The 14,888-nt window shown below is 35.5% G+C and overlaps 1 protein-coding gene across 1 annotated transcript in view; it reads right to left on the reverse strand.

Moving 5' to 3' along the window:
* Positions 1-8,354: 8,354 nt before the first annotated feature.
* PDE3B (phosphodiesterase 3B) overlaps positions 8,355-14,888 on the reverse strand; it is an 81,049-nt gene continuing 74,515 nt past the window's right edge. Inside the window, exons 12-16 of the mRNA XM_057369685.1 lie at positions 13,714-13,913; positions 12,126-12,329; positions 11,744-11,905; positions 10,776-11,025; positions 8,355-10,435 (exon numbers count right to left, since the gene is read on the reverse strand). Coding sequence (XP_057225668.1) covers positions 10,209-10,435; positions 10,776-11,025; positions 11,744-11,905; positions 12,126-12,329; positions 13,714-13,913 — 1,043 coding nt within the window. The 3' untranslated portion in view covers positions 8,355-10,208. The remainder of the gene's footprint in view (positions 10,436-10,775; positions 11,026-11,743; positions 11,906-12,125; positions 12,330-13,713; positions 13,914-14,888) is intronic.

Below are 14,888 nucleotides of genomic sequence, written 5' to 3' on the forward strand. Positions count from 1 at the left end.
ACCTCACTTTTTAAACAGATAATGCTTCATTCTGGAGCTGCAAGAAGATTGAAAGTCAGGAATTGGCAGTTTTCTGCTGACCTGATGTTTTCAGCTTCTACTGAGGAAAAATACTTCCTTTCTTTTGAAACAGCAAAAGATAAAAATCAAAGAGAGCTAATTCCAGCCCATTTACATAACAGCCTGTTGGCTTAAGATGCAGCAGGTCCAGATTAAATTACCCACATGTCTCACAGAGAGCATCTCTAACATGTGTCCCTGCTGCTCTGAAGTGGCTGGGCAGGCCACTGCACTTCCTGAATAACTGCCTGCCTTTTGAAGAGATTTAAGAGTCCAAAAAGAGAGGAGGGAGGCAAACCTGACTGCTGTGCATTGGGCACACCATGAAAACCATGAATAAACCACTCCTAAGCCTTTGGCAAACAGTGGGGTTGGSAGTCATGATCATAGTTTTCCTGAATAAAAAGCAGATGTTTTGTGCATGTGAAATGCATGCGGAAAAATTGTGAAATCTCCTGAACTTAGGTACCTTCAGTATGAAGCAGCCCTGAAGAGTTCAGAGCTACGGTTTTGTAGCTCCTAACCCTAAYGCTGTTCCCAATCCTGTGCTCTCATATCAGACAGCCAGAGCTTGGTTAGTACCTAGTCTGGCCTTCTGGGTGAGAGCTCTAGGCCATCCTTTGGTGAAAATATGGTTCAAATAATGCTAACTGAAGTGGGGGGAGGATTAAAAAACATCAAGACCCAGTTCTTGCTGGGGTCTACACTCAGAATGCAGCTGGCCAGTCATTGTTCCCTTTAGCTGAGGTATTTTGAGAGCTAACTCCTGGCTAGTCTCTAATCCATTTAATGAGAGCCATATTGATTATATGTCGTTCTGGTTTCTAAATCAAAATGCCTTGTAAAAGCCTCAGAATATCAATCCAAACTTTTACCATTATCTGCCAACTTATGGTCTCGTTTAAGCAATCAAATACGTTTGACAAACTGTCTTTTCCATAAATCTGTATCAGTATTGGTCATATTTACATGTTTCATTCTCTATCAACTTCTTCATTATTTTCCTTCTGACTTAGAAATATCCTAATGATCTAATTTAATAATCTGAAGTATTGACATAGTAGTAGTTTTTTCTAGTCCTCTGGAATTTCTCCATTGTATCAACAGTGATTAGTAATGAACATCATTAGCCATCCAGATGTTCAGAATTCCTGGTGGGAGTTTTCTACAGCTCAAATACCTAGGATGGATAGCAGCTGGCTGCTGTTTTGGGATTAAAGGTTGATATATTAATCATTGTATCTTCATAACCCTGCTGCAGGAGCTGAGTCAGTACCACCATAATATCTTAAATGCCCCTTTCCAAATCTCTATCCTTATATTTAAGTTTTTGAGTTGTTTTTGGCCATATCAGGATCRCCAGATATGGAAAAGGGAACACTACTTCTGAATAAATGCTGAAGAAAAATCTTACTCATTACCACTTAATTCCCTGAGGTTCCACCAGTTTCAGTGATACTTGGTGAACCTACCCATAATGTGAATCTAATAAATGCAGCAAGGTTCTTTAATTAATTAATTCAGAAATTAACTATACAAAAGGAGGTTTCATAAAAATTCAATTTGTATTACTCCTTTTCTGAAAGCAAATAGTTTAAATTTACTGTGATATATTTTCATATGTAACCAGAACAATTTGTGAGAGAAAAACCTAGAAAATCTTGATAATGCTTTTTTTTTTTTTTTTTTTTTTTTTTTTTTTTTTTTTTTTTTTTTTTTTTTTTTTTTTTTTTTTTTTTTTTTGGTTTGTCACTATGCACTTGAAATAGTTCACCTAACTCAGGCTATATAAAAGGATGAAAGGATGTCGCTACATCTCTTTCCAGTGAAAAATCTCTCATGTCAGATTTCAATTTCTCTTCAGAAAGGGCTGATAAAACACAAAGAAGTRAAAAGGAGAACATTATAGCCAGAGTTTATAACATGTTTTGATGCTATCTATGCCCTGACAAGCATAGATCCCAGTGTTTTAACTGGGAGCTCATAACTAACTGGGGAACTTCTGCCAACTATCCAAGGGCTAAAGCAGCCTGAGCTCACATAGCAAACAGGTGTTTTCTTGTTTTGATGTGTTGTTCTGATACTTAGACTATTAATCTAATTTCAATTCAGGCAGTCTGAATAGTGAAAATAATGACTAATCTACATTTTTTTAGCCTGAATTGAGCTTAAGGGTTTGTGCAAGCACTAGAGAAGARATCAGGCAGATTGTGTTGTCATTAAGATGGTTTATGAGAAAAGTAGCAAGATCAGAGAGAAACACAGTGAAAAATAATGAAACCCTTTGAAAAATCACTGAAAATTAGATTGTAGATTTTTTTCCAACAATGCACTGGATATGAGAACATAAAGATAGATTCAGGATAAACATAAAGATTTGGGGTAAACAATGAGGGAAAAAATCAYAATGGTGAAGATGCCAATCAGACTTTACCTTTGGTGGACAGAGATGGAATGATGAAAACACAAGATAGCATGTCCAAATTCAGAGGGCTATTCAGTAGGGATAACTCTCAGTATAAATTGTTCTGTGAAGGTACAGATGTGTTTTCATATCAACGAGTTATATGAAGTGATTTTTTGGCACTGGGTCTGATAATTCAAACCCTTTGTCTAATCAAGATCAAATTAAACTACATCTCTGGAAATCTCCTGCCTTATTCTGTCCTTTCATAACAATATAAACTGAGCATCAGCAGATTCTCCCAGTTCTGGATTATCCCTTCAGGCATTTTTGAAGGCTGTCAAAATGATATCTCGATGCCATTAGAATAAGGCAGAACCCACACTCAGAGTGGTCATTGCTTCGGGAGACTGCCAGGCTTCAGGACACATTACATTTGTTACATTCTTCCGACTGAGTAACATTCCAAATAGATTAAACCCATTAAAATAATGGAGCAAATCAGGAATGTGCAATCTAATCCAATACCTCACTATTACTGCAGCAGATGGCTGCTTGCCCAAAATTCATGTGATGTAGACCGGCCTATAGCAATATTCCAGAAAATGGAATAAACTTACTTATACTTATTCTGCTGTTGTTTTCAAGTGCTGACTTCCTTTTCTACAGTCTTCATGCCAAAGAACTTAAAGGAAATATTTTTCATTTGTGGAAACTACACTTAATCAGAAGCATGAAAAAATTTTATGTGTTAAGAAGCTTTTTACATTGCAGTTAATTTGTTCAGATGCTTATCCACATTAGGCCCATCATCAGCATCTAGATCCACCCTGGGGGCACATCCATGCCTCATTTACCCTAAATTTATTATACGTTCAATTATATATTACCYGTTTACTTATACCTTCACCAAAAAAAAAGGATAAAGGATGTCCTGATTGTTCAGGTCCCTCACTAATATAGGTAGTACAGGTAGTACAGTTTCATACCAGTAAAGAATGTAAGTAAGGGAATAGAATCACTATGGCTAAAATATCTTCAAGAATTCCAGTAATTCTCAGGTAATTCAGTTTCCTTTCTCTGCAGGCATTCCCCCTTTAAGGAATCTAAATGCCCTTTTTTTTCTCTTCAAGCTCAATTTAAAATAATTACAGTGCTAAACATGCAGGACAGCAGAATTTTATAAGACTAATTTTTCCAGGGAAAACATTGGTACTTATGAGACTTTTTTAGCTGATATAGCTTTGGAGGTTAATTTATTTCCTTTTTTTTTTTTAATATAAAAATTGCTTTATAAAGCCACTTCAGGACATTTTCAGATCTTGTTCCATTTTATTTTACATTCTGTAAAGAAACACTGTTTCTCTCTCAAAGCATGTACTGTTTAAACTGCCACCGTATAGACAGAAATGCAACACATCTTAATATTGCATTTACTTCACCACAAATTGTAGGTATAATCTATGAAATATTCAAGCTCTTTGTGCTGTGATGAATGCCATGATTATATATTTGAAAAGAGACTGTAAGAATAATTCATTGTTGATTGGAATAAAATTTAGAGCTAAGAGCTAAAATTTGTCTAAAAATCGCCACTCATAAGAATTCTTTTGGTGAGGAAATGAATTACATCATCTTCTAAAGCATCCAACACCCCCCAGTGCCTTAAGTATGCACTTTTTTAAGATCTAGAAAGGCCCATGTAGCTTGACAAATATTTAAAATATAATTAGCTTTAGCAAACTAACTTTAGATAATCATATTTTTAAAAAAACATTTTGGCTACTGCCTCTGCATTTACTCACAATCTGACAATTAGACAGATTCTTATCTCTGGCTAAGGTTCAAATCTCACTATTCTTTCAAGAGGATTCTAGCTCTCTCCACCAATAGAGACTCCTTTTGGTGGAAGATGCATTATGGGTTAAACACATTTAAAATAAAAAAGTTTTAATATCTACTGAAATAAAGAAACTGACACATCAAATTCCTGATGATTGATTGTTATTATTTCTATAAATCTGCACATTTTCTTCTTGTTACTTAAGATTTCCCTATCTCTAGTCCTAGTGCTTAAAAAAAATAGATTCAGAAAGGATCTCGATAGGTTATGCAGTTCACTCATCTGGTCCACTACCACTTTTACTAAAAGCTGTTTTTCAGACTTTTATTTTCAGAGCCTTTYTTAATAGCCCAGAACAATGTATTTCAGTGAGTCACAGCCCTCCCAATCCTTAGGCAATTAGTCACGTTGAGCTTTGCAACCCGAAGGTGTTACTTCTTGTCCTGAACACTATAAACACTGGAAGCATTATTCTGATTACTCTTTGAAACAGTCTCGTAAGGTAACCTTAGAATATCTCACTTGAGTCTCATTTCCTCCAGTTTAGGGAAAATCTCCTTAATTAATTTTATCTTTCTCCTTCTCTTCAGGCCACGTCCTCAGTCTCGCTGGTCTGTGCTGGAATTCTGCAATATGTCTAATGGGCAGGGGTTTTTCCTAGGGTGTGACACCTGAAATTAGAAAAAGTATTATGGTAATGACTTCGTTATGATGGATAGAACAAAATGATTACAAACCCGTTCTCAGGCATAAATAGTGGGGGCTTACTTATTCATTTCTTTGACTGAGAGAAAGATTAGTTAATATGAGTCAGATAAACTGGCAACACTACAGAAATTAATAAATTCTAGTAGGATGAATGTCATGATAAAAGAAAGAGGGGTGTGCTAAGCCCATTTGAATGACTATAAATAGGAACAAGTTTTCACATCTGACTGGCACAGGGGACAAAATCTGCACTCTGCTCCTCGTGTGCAATAAGTTATGTCAACMATATCCTCTGGATATTTGGTATGACACCTGCATTTTAAGCTAAGCATTACTTTTTGTTTTATATGCAATTAAAATGAAGATATTTTGATCTCATTCAAGGTGCAAAGGGTTCTGCTGATCTGGAGAGATGAGTCAGAAGTGACTCATCACCTGTTTTTTGGCAAGATGTTTAGAACATGGACAAATCACAAGGTGAATGGTAAGAATCATTTGAAACACCATGATCTCTCACCATTATTTAAAGTCTGGGTTGGTTTAATGTTACCTGTTTGTTTTTTTCTTCTGAAGTCTCACAGATAAACCAGAAGAGAGAAGGTTTCACCTCACTAGAAGGTTTTTACTCTCTTAGATTCCACAGATGGCAACATTCTGCCTGTGTAGTAGAACCTAGCACACAGAGCAGTTGCTATCACCTGTGACCTCTTGAAGTCCAGAAAATCAGAAGATGATTTGTGGTGTACAGAGTCCAAAAGAAACCTTCCTGTCAAGCATTTCTGGTTGTGCTGTGCCCTTCTTAAAGGGCGTCTGTAGCACCACACAAGCAAGTTCCAATCACTTACATACCTTAAGAATTCATTATTCAGTATTCTGATTCYATCACAGTTGCATTTAAAGTCAGACTGTTTCATGTTCCAGCCTCAGAACTGAAGGAAAATTGTTTCTTTGCCACTGGAACCACTTTCTTGCTTAATGCTATTATTGACAAAACAAGCAATTGGTAGTTACTCTACTTTTTGGAGGATTTGAGAGTATTGCAGATACCAGGGATGTGACTAACCAGAACTATTGTTTCAAGCTAAACCCAGAAATGTCTGAGAGAAATAAGGGCAACAAATGGACAACAAAATCATTGAGATTGTTCAGTTCATGTGTCTATTAGCCAGATTCATAAGCTCTATGACAGGAGGGTCACTGCCAACTAGAAAGCCAARTGCAATGGGATGTTTATCCTGGAGCAGCTTAGTCCATTAGCTTTCTTTCCTCTAAAAAGATGTTATTCCTTCTCATTCAGCAGAGAACAAAACATGAGCTGCTCACAGCCCTATTAAACTAAGATCACATAGGGAGCAGCTACCAATTCTACTCTTTTGTCAGCTTCATCTCTGAGAATCCGCCGTATGATTTTTATGGCAAGTTAAAGACTTACTCCAGAAGATATCAAAAGGAAAATCCTTCATTGCAAAAATGAAAGCAATTCATTACCTCATTTGCCTTAACACAGACATGAATGAAGTAGCACTTTGTCCAGAGACACAATTCTGAAGAAAGCTGGAGGAAAAAAGCAAAATTGATCAAGCTGTCTTGATCATGCTTTTTGTACCTCATTTAATCAACTTTGTATATTTATTTTGTCTCAGGTAATCTTTCTTGGCCACAGAAGGATCAATTTCCTAAAGCTCATATCATGGCTTAAGTTGTGATATTTGTATCATTATTTCCAGTACCATTTTCATTTCATTTCGAAAAATCCAAACACTCTGACTTGATGAAGATATACTGTTTCCATAATATTTAGAATCCACACTGACCTGAAAAAATAAATGGTGTCTCTCTTCTGAATATCTTTAGTAAATTTGTTTGTTTGTGTCATCCTTACCTCTTCTTTCTAGTTCTCAACACCTAAGCCAATTCCATCCTTTTACTCCAAAACTCATGGTCTCTCTGCTCTCACACTCACCAGTGTATGAGGTGCTGCCAGTTCTGCACATCTCAGATGTTTTTTGACAAAAGAGGAAGTGCTGCCATGTGAATGTTGGTGCCACACCAAATCACAGGATGGGACAGCACCAAAACTGAAACACAGCCCTGGAATTGTTCTAACTCCTTTTGCTGATTCACCTGTCACCAGCTGGGGTTAAAACTGGATGCAAATACAAAGAAATGGTTCTGTGCAAAGAGAAAATCAGGCCTCACATAAACTTTATCAGTCTGGGCTTACCTGAAGCAATGTTACACCACTCCTTTCATTGTGAACATTACACTCACCATTCARCTTTCTCATGGAGGGAGAACTCACTGGGACAGGTTCCCAGTAATTTATTTTGACTAGTTGAGCACCTCCTTYACATCCAGAGGACTCCAGAAGCATGAAGAGTATTTTGTCCTTACAGAAAACTTGGTAGTCTAATTCTGTGTGTAAGGGTGCAAGTAATCCAAYACACAGTGTAAAAAAAGGCAAGGAGAAGAAGAGAGACTCAAACCTGAGAATATTATATCTAAAAGGTGTATCTTCTGCATGGCACAAACTTCAGGGTAGGCTAATTTTGTCCACTTCTTGGGAAAAAAAAAAAAAAAAAAAAAAAAAAAAAAAAAAAAAAAAAAAAAAAGCAGCGTCACATTAGAAAGTTTTTTAAATGTTCCTTTGTGTGGTTTTCAGCACCACTTAGCATCTCCTGGTAGCTGAGAATTGAAGTATGATTGCAGATTTAAGAGCAATGTGTCCTGTCGGGAGAGATGTTATTTTGAGCAACAGCTCAATCAACATTCAGAGGACCCTCCATTACCATTTATGAAAGATTAAGACACCTTTAGTTACAGTCATATCCACCACCCTTTGTTAACTTTTTCCCATTCTATTCCCTTCACTCTTTGAGTAAAAATGAATCACATACCGGGCATACATAAATAACAGACACTTTAAAGTGGATTTTGAATGCATTCATAATAAAACATATCTCTGAAGCAAGCTATTGTAACTTGAAAATTTCTAATTGGAAATACATATTAGCATTATAATTTATAAAACACAGGTTTGCTGCTTGCTACTCGATTTTGAAACTGTTTGAGTATTCCTAGAGGGTTTAAGGGAAACCTGAGATAAGAAAGTTGCTGGGAAGATGTCACCAGATGYAAATCATGCCAATGCTTTAGTGAAAGCTAAAATGTCTATTTTTACCTTGTTATTCTTACTTTTCAARGGAAATTAAAAAAATGGAAACCTAGTATGAAAATAATAGAACAGTAACTTAGACAAACTAATTTGTATCATTATTTTAGACAGAGCAAAATGATATTAAACAATATTAAAATGCTATTTTATGTATTCAAACACACTGTCTAAACACAAAATGCTGAGAATACAGCATACTGAAAGAAACATAATTTTTGCAGTCTTCACATTATCTGTTAGGAAAATATATGACCAAAGAAATGTAAAATACAAGTGTATGATCAAAAAGTGCCAGCTTCAATAGTGCAGCATTTTATTAATGACAGAAATATCTGGTTTAACACTGCTCATGTTACAAAAAAACCTGCAGTGATAGTAATAATGTCAGAAAGGAGGGATTTGGCACTGAAGATATAACAAAAGCACATTTCAGTGGTCTTTTAAGTGCATCAACAAAAAGCTTAGTAGTGAAAATTGAAAAAAAAYCCAAACTTTTCAGCTATTTAAACTGGCCATGGAAATAGCAGAATGAAAATCTGTGTAAAATAGTGTAATACAATTTACACAAGGTTACCTTTTTTTCAAGTCAATTGATGTAAATGTAAACACAAATATGCTGAGATACATTTAGAAATAGCACACGTGCATTTCAGTTTTATTCAGTATAACTACACAGCATATAAAGGTTTAGTACTAAAATGAGCATTTTTAAAACTAGACTTATTGGTGGCTTTCTTGCTTACTTGTTGCCTAATTTATGACTTTTCTATTTGTTTACAAATTAGACCTGCAATGGTAGTGTTCCTAAAAATATATTGGTGTGGAATGTCTAAGTTTGTTATTTTAAAACTCAGCAATCTAAAATGTGGTACAGTGATTTTTATCTCATGTCAGGTGTTACACAAAGTTTCCATGTTCTGGTTTCTATATGGATATTTCGGGATGTACATCAAACTTGAAGGCAATAAAAGCTGTGTTTGTGATGAAAGAAAAAGTGTGGGGCAAGTTAAAATAGCCATTTTGAAACAGTAGTTTACACCTTTAAAAAAAAAAAACCTTTAATTCTCCTAAAGCTTTACATACAAAGAATAAATGAGATACCATCTTATTTCCTTAAAATTTAATATGGGAAACGGGTGCAAGATAAAAATCTATGATGTGGYTGACTTGTTTTTCAAATGTGAACCTGAGTAAGGGCAGGAAATACAACATGACTTATGACTAAAAGAATAAAATTCCTTCATAATTTAAGTAGCTGAACAGGTTTTTAATGTTCTACCACAAAACAGCAAGGCAACAGATGATAATGGCCTCAAATTCAATGAATTACCATGAACATCCACTGCAAACCTGAATATTTTCTGCAAAAATAAAACATCAGATTATGCACAATAATAAAAAGCATCAGAAATAGATGCACCTGGATTTTCTTTCCTCTTTTTCAAACCACAAATATCAGAATTCAGCATTTATGTCCCAGTCCTCAGACAGTTGCTCTGAGATGGCTACATTAAGCACRCTACTGCACTAAGCAGACACCCCACAACAGGCTTGCACTGCAGCAGTAACATGGTTTTCATGTAGGCACAGACTTCTTCTCATCCATGTTCAAAAACAACATGAGATAAGCAACTCAAGACAAGATTAGGATTCATCCTGCATTTCCTTGTTAGYGAAAAGTTCTTGCCACTTTGGTTATCAAAGTCACTGAATGTTTTTAAAAACTGCAGGTACCTCAAGGAAAAGAAGAGTTCCATATTCAGCAAGGCAGCATTATATCAGGATATTTTATACCGACTAAGGCATAAAGAACTTTGCATCAGGGTATACCATACTCAATCTCTGAATAAAGTTTCATATTCTGTGTGGCAAAAGTGCATAGGAGTGGGATTCCACCAGAGTAAAAAGAATCCTCTCACAGTATTAAGGCCTTTCGATTTTATGTGAACTGCGTCAGGCTAAAGTCAACACAGTGGAAAGAGCAGGCTGTCATCACACTGGACACCACTGGAGTTCCCCTAGCACGCTTTGTCTTCTCCCAGTTGTCGTTCATCATCCTCATCAGCTTCCTCAATAACCTGAATGTCATCTGCTTGAGGTAAAGATGAGATTTCAGTCAGCAGTTTGGCTCCTTCTGTTTTATTTTTTTCTTCCTCTTCAATGACCTTCTTCCATATTTTGTGATTTTCACTGAGGTGGTGTATTAGCTGGCAAAATATTCGTCTACCTTTTTTTCTTTGAGCTTCTGTAAAATTATAAGCATATTGGATTGTTTGACATTCCAAGTAATTGTATTTCATACACACAAAACCAATGGCACAATGCAAGAGAGACATAAATTTGAGCAAGACACACGAATGGTTTTTCTGACTATTTAAATTGTGGAATGGCAAAGGATATCAATGAATTTCTGTTCGAAATTGCAAGTCTCCTGGTGGCAACAAAATTTTTATTAAAAGAGGAAAATTTATGAAGCAGCATAATAGCAAAATCTACAATACTTGTACGGCACAAGTTCAGCTGTCATTGCTGTGTCTGAAGCTACTGAATGACAACTACACACCAACTGAAATACAGAAACTTACTTAAAATAAGGTCACCTTCCATTTCTTCATCATCACTCTCTAACTGAGCACCATCRTCATCTTCAGTGCTTTCTGCATCCTCGTCCTCCTCATCGATCCACTGCCCCGGGAGCAGCCCAGCTGCATTGTAGGAATTGCAAAGGGGGCCAACAATGTGAGTGATGAAAGATTCCTGCAGCTTCGCAAGCTGGGGAGAAGAACGATCCATGAAGGGGCTGATAGGTAATCCAAGACTTGCTTCTTCATCACCCTGAAAAAGAAATGAAAAAAATTATCAGAATTTCTCACAAAGTTAACTTTAAATTTTTATTTTAAAAGCTAGTTTCCATTAGCCAAGTAACCTGCAACTTCCTCATGAGGGAAAGCACAGGGACAGGCTTTCTGTTAATGGCATCCCCTCCAGGACCACAAAAGAATGAGATGAACTATAACATCCAGAGAAGAGTTGTTTGGTTTGGGTTTTCCCCCTGCCCCATTTGATAACTGGAGAAGAACATTGAACAGCTACCCATAGAAAAACCTGAGCGATAATCACATATCTCAGCACTTTCATAGACCTGATTATTCTAGACTAAACATACATTTCCAATTTTGCGGATTTTGTACATATTCTTTGACCTAGAAACACATCTGTGAACTTAACTTCCAAAGGTGAAAGAAGTTATTTTGATTTATCAACATCATCCTAAGGAAAGAAGCCCTCCCCCCTCAAAAATCCCCTCATAGCTGAAAAATGGGGAATGTTGGCTAGGAGCTTGTTTTCTAACACAATTAATAGAAATTAAAAGATCATGCTAGTAAGCTACCTGTGAAAATAAATTTCAGTATTCAGAATGAGGAAATATGCTGCATGAAGATTTAAAAGAAGGAATAAGGCTTAATTTAGTTAAACCACTGATAAAACAAAGAATCAGTCACCCATCCGCCCATCATTAAAAAGAAGAGAAAACTGCTCTTTCCACACCCACCTGTTCATAAAATTCGTTGACAATGCCTTCAGTCCATTTCAGATGCAGCTCTCTGACTTTGGCTGGGCCATTAATATCAGCCAGTTTGATGCATATCTGACAGGCCAGCAGGCGATCGTTTTCATTGCTCCATTCAATGCCGTTGCTGTTCATGTCATTGACCTGGGGCAAGCACAGACATCAAATTAAAACTGCTCATTCATGGGTTTATTGGGCAATCTACAAACCATCTACAGCAGGTTTGCACTTTATTTGCATTTTTAATAAATTTAAATAATGTCTGACTTTAAATGCAAATAATTAAAACTAACAATTCCAGAGAAGCAATGATAGCATCAGTATATCAGGACCAGATCAATGCAGACACTAAAGTGGAACAAACCTTGGCATTAAATTCCGCAAGAAAATCAAAATGCTTCTTGAGGTCTGTGGCAAGGATTGCTTCAATCACTAAGAAACGAAAACGCTTGAATTCTACGTGATCGAGATTTGATAAAAAGTTGTATTCTGGTCGTGATAAGAAAAGATTCCAGGCAGATGCAGCGTGGTGATTTTCTAAGACGGATCTGTCGTTGTAGAGAACAGCCTACAGGAAAAAAAAAAATAAAAGCCCAAAGAATCATAAATTACACAGGAAAGTTTTAAAGGTATAATTAAATAATCTGAAGTTTAAGAGCTAGTCAGAAACAAGCATTAGCTTTAATAAAAAATGGAGATTATGTTTTGCCTTCTGCTTTTGGGTTAAAGTGACACAAAAATGACAGATGAGGGGAAACACCCAAAAGTTAACAGTTAGCAAAGTTCTTTGTTTCTTTAAAAGTCCTTAAAGTCTTAGTAACAGCAACGTTCAGACTGTAGGCACACATACACAAATCACTTAAGACTTTGGACAGTGTATGTGCGGAGCAGTGTATGTTTTATGCCACSCAGTCATGAAAAAAAAGAAAAAAAAAACAAGAAAAAAGAAAAGAAATCTAAGTATATGATTTTAATTCTTCTTAATTGTGTTGGAAAAACAAAAGCAACAACCAAAAAAACCCACTCAACAAAAACAAAGAAATAAGCAAACAAAAAATGACAAACAAAAAAAAAAACCTACAACAAAAAGGACTCCAAAACATATAAGAACTGTTATAAACAGTGCAGAGTATCACTAGTTTTCAAAGGGCTATGTTTAACACTGCAAATTTTAACTGCAAATGAGTTAACTAAAATACAAAAACAGTATCAGATTTTATTCACAACTTCCACACTTATATAAAACACACTAGAAAATAATCAACCAAATACAGATTAAACAGAACCTGAAAAAAACTTCATTTTGTCAATGCCTTTTTGCAGTTTTTTGAAGAATATTTATATTTTTGAAAATTGGGGATGGATGTTTATGTTGTTTGTTTTGTTCTACCTTGTATGCTGTTTCCAGCAGAAATACGTAACTGTCTAAACCCTTTTTGTAATGAGGAGTTGTTGGAAACTGATTGGAAAGTTCACTTTCAAAGTCGTTATCTTTTAACGAGCTGTACTATGTTCTGACCTATTGTTGCTGATACTGTAATTATTATTTAACTTTCTTGTCTGTAACTTACTAAAAGAGATCCAAATAGCCATCATAATTGCTTAGACAGACCTAGGGCCAAGCTCTTTATGAAACAATCCTTTACTCTATCCTGCACTAGTTTATGTTGTTATTTTGTTATTTATATTGTTACRTTTGTTGTTATTGTTATATTTCGTAAATTGAAAGTTGCTTTTACATGCACACACAACCAGTACATACCAAACATGTCAGAATTTGTCAGGGAAGAAAAATAAAAATATTGCAGAGGTGCAGTGAAAATTAATTTCCCCATTTCTAAAATTGGTCATTAAATCCTAAACAACTCACATTAGGGATGTAGAATAGAAAAAAAAATCTTGTACTGATTTCAGACAAAACCAAATAATTCTCTGGTTAAAGAGGTCCTTACCTGTGGTGCATTGGTGGCCACTAGAAAAGCATTTGTRCGTCCAGGGTGATCATAGTCGTGCATGGCAGCTGCTACATATAAAGCCATCAATTCCAGAGCAGGAATGTTTGATGCCAGACAACCATAACTATCATCAACAATAGGACAGCTTTTTGAAGAAGTGTAGCTGACTTGAACAGGGGCAATATCACTGGTTTCATCTAAATAAAATTCAAAGTGCGAAAATAGAATATTTTTTAGAACAGTATTTTGTTCATATCTGTAATACTTCATGAATGACTCAGCCAGACACTACTGCAAATATGATATAGTTATCCTTGCAATCACAAAGCTGAATAATTGGCAAAAAGAAAAACATTCTTATATTCTGAAAAAAAAAATCACATTAATGTTCATAGATAAATTAACAATTTTGGAGAAAAATTGAAGGGCCATTGAGGAGCAAATTTTTAGCACTAACAGAGCATGCTACTGTTTGCCTCCAACCTCAATTGGTCCAAGCAAAGATCAGTCAGCACCTTCCTTAGTATTTCTATAATTTGCCCACTTCTTGAACTTGCAAACCCACAGAAAAACCTTGAGGGGCAGTAGAAATTACTGCAAAAGAAATTATCTCCATTAAGTTAGAAACATTTGCTTGATAAGAAGAGTCACAGTTTTATTTTGCTCTTTCCCATTGACAAATTCACTACTTTAGAAGAAAGGAAAAGGAATTGCACTTATTTCATAAATGCATAAGAGGAACTTCTTTACCTTAATAGAATAAACAAGGATCAAAAATCCTGAAAATATATTGGAAAAGTTTCTCAAGCAATAAGATTATAATTTCTTATTTTAATTTTACTTTTTTTTTGTAAGGGAGAACAAAATTATTTTTATCAGTTTTCTCCAGTTAGAGTGTCCAGTCCCAAGCCATTTAACACTTGGAGAAAGAAAAGGAAATAGTGTGCAATCAAGCAGATATGGACGAACTTGGGAAAAAGAGAAAATTCCAGCCCTTTAAAATCCACATCTTGTCTTTTTCTACTCTACAGAAAAACAGAGTTCTTGGACAGTGCTTGATTTCTCCTTTTCATTTTGCTGAAATAGAAACCTTTTAGCATGAATGTCTATGTTTGCAATCACTTTTTTAACCTTTACTTACAGGATTTTAGCAAAAATTACAAATTCTAAAT

The sequence above is a fragment of the Malurus melanocephalus genome, unplaced genomic scaffold, assembly GCF_030028575.1.
Source record: "Malurus melanocephalus ecotype Western Australia unplaced genomic scaffold, MMel_1.1 scaffold_114, whole genome shotgun sequence".
Classification (NCBI taxonomy): Eukaryota; Metazoa; Chordata; class Aves; order Passeriformes; family Maluridae; genus Malurus; species Malurus melanocephalus.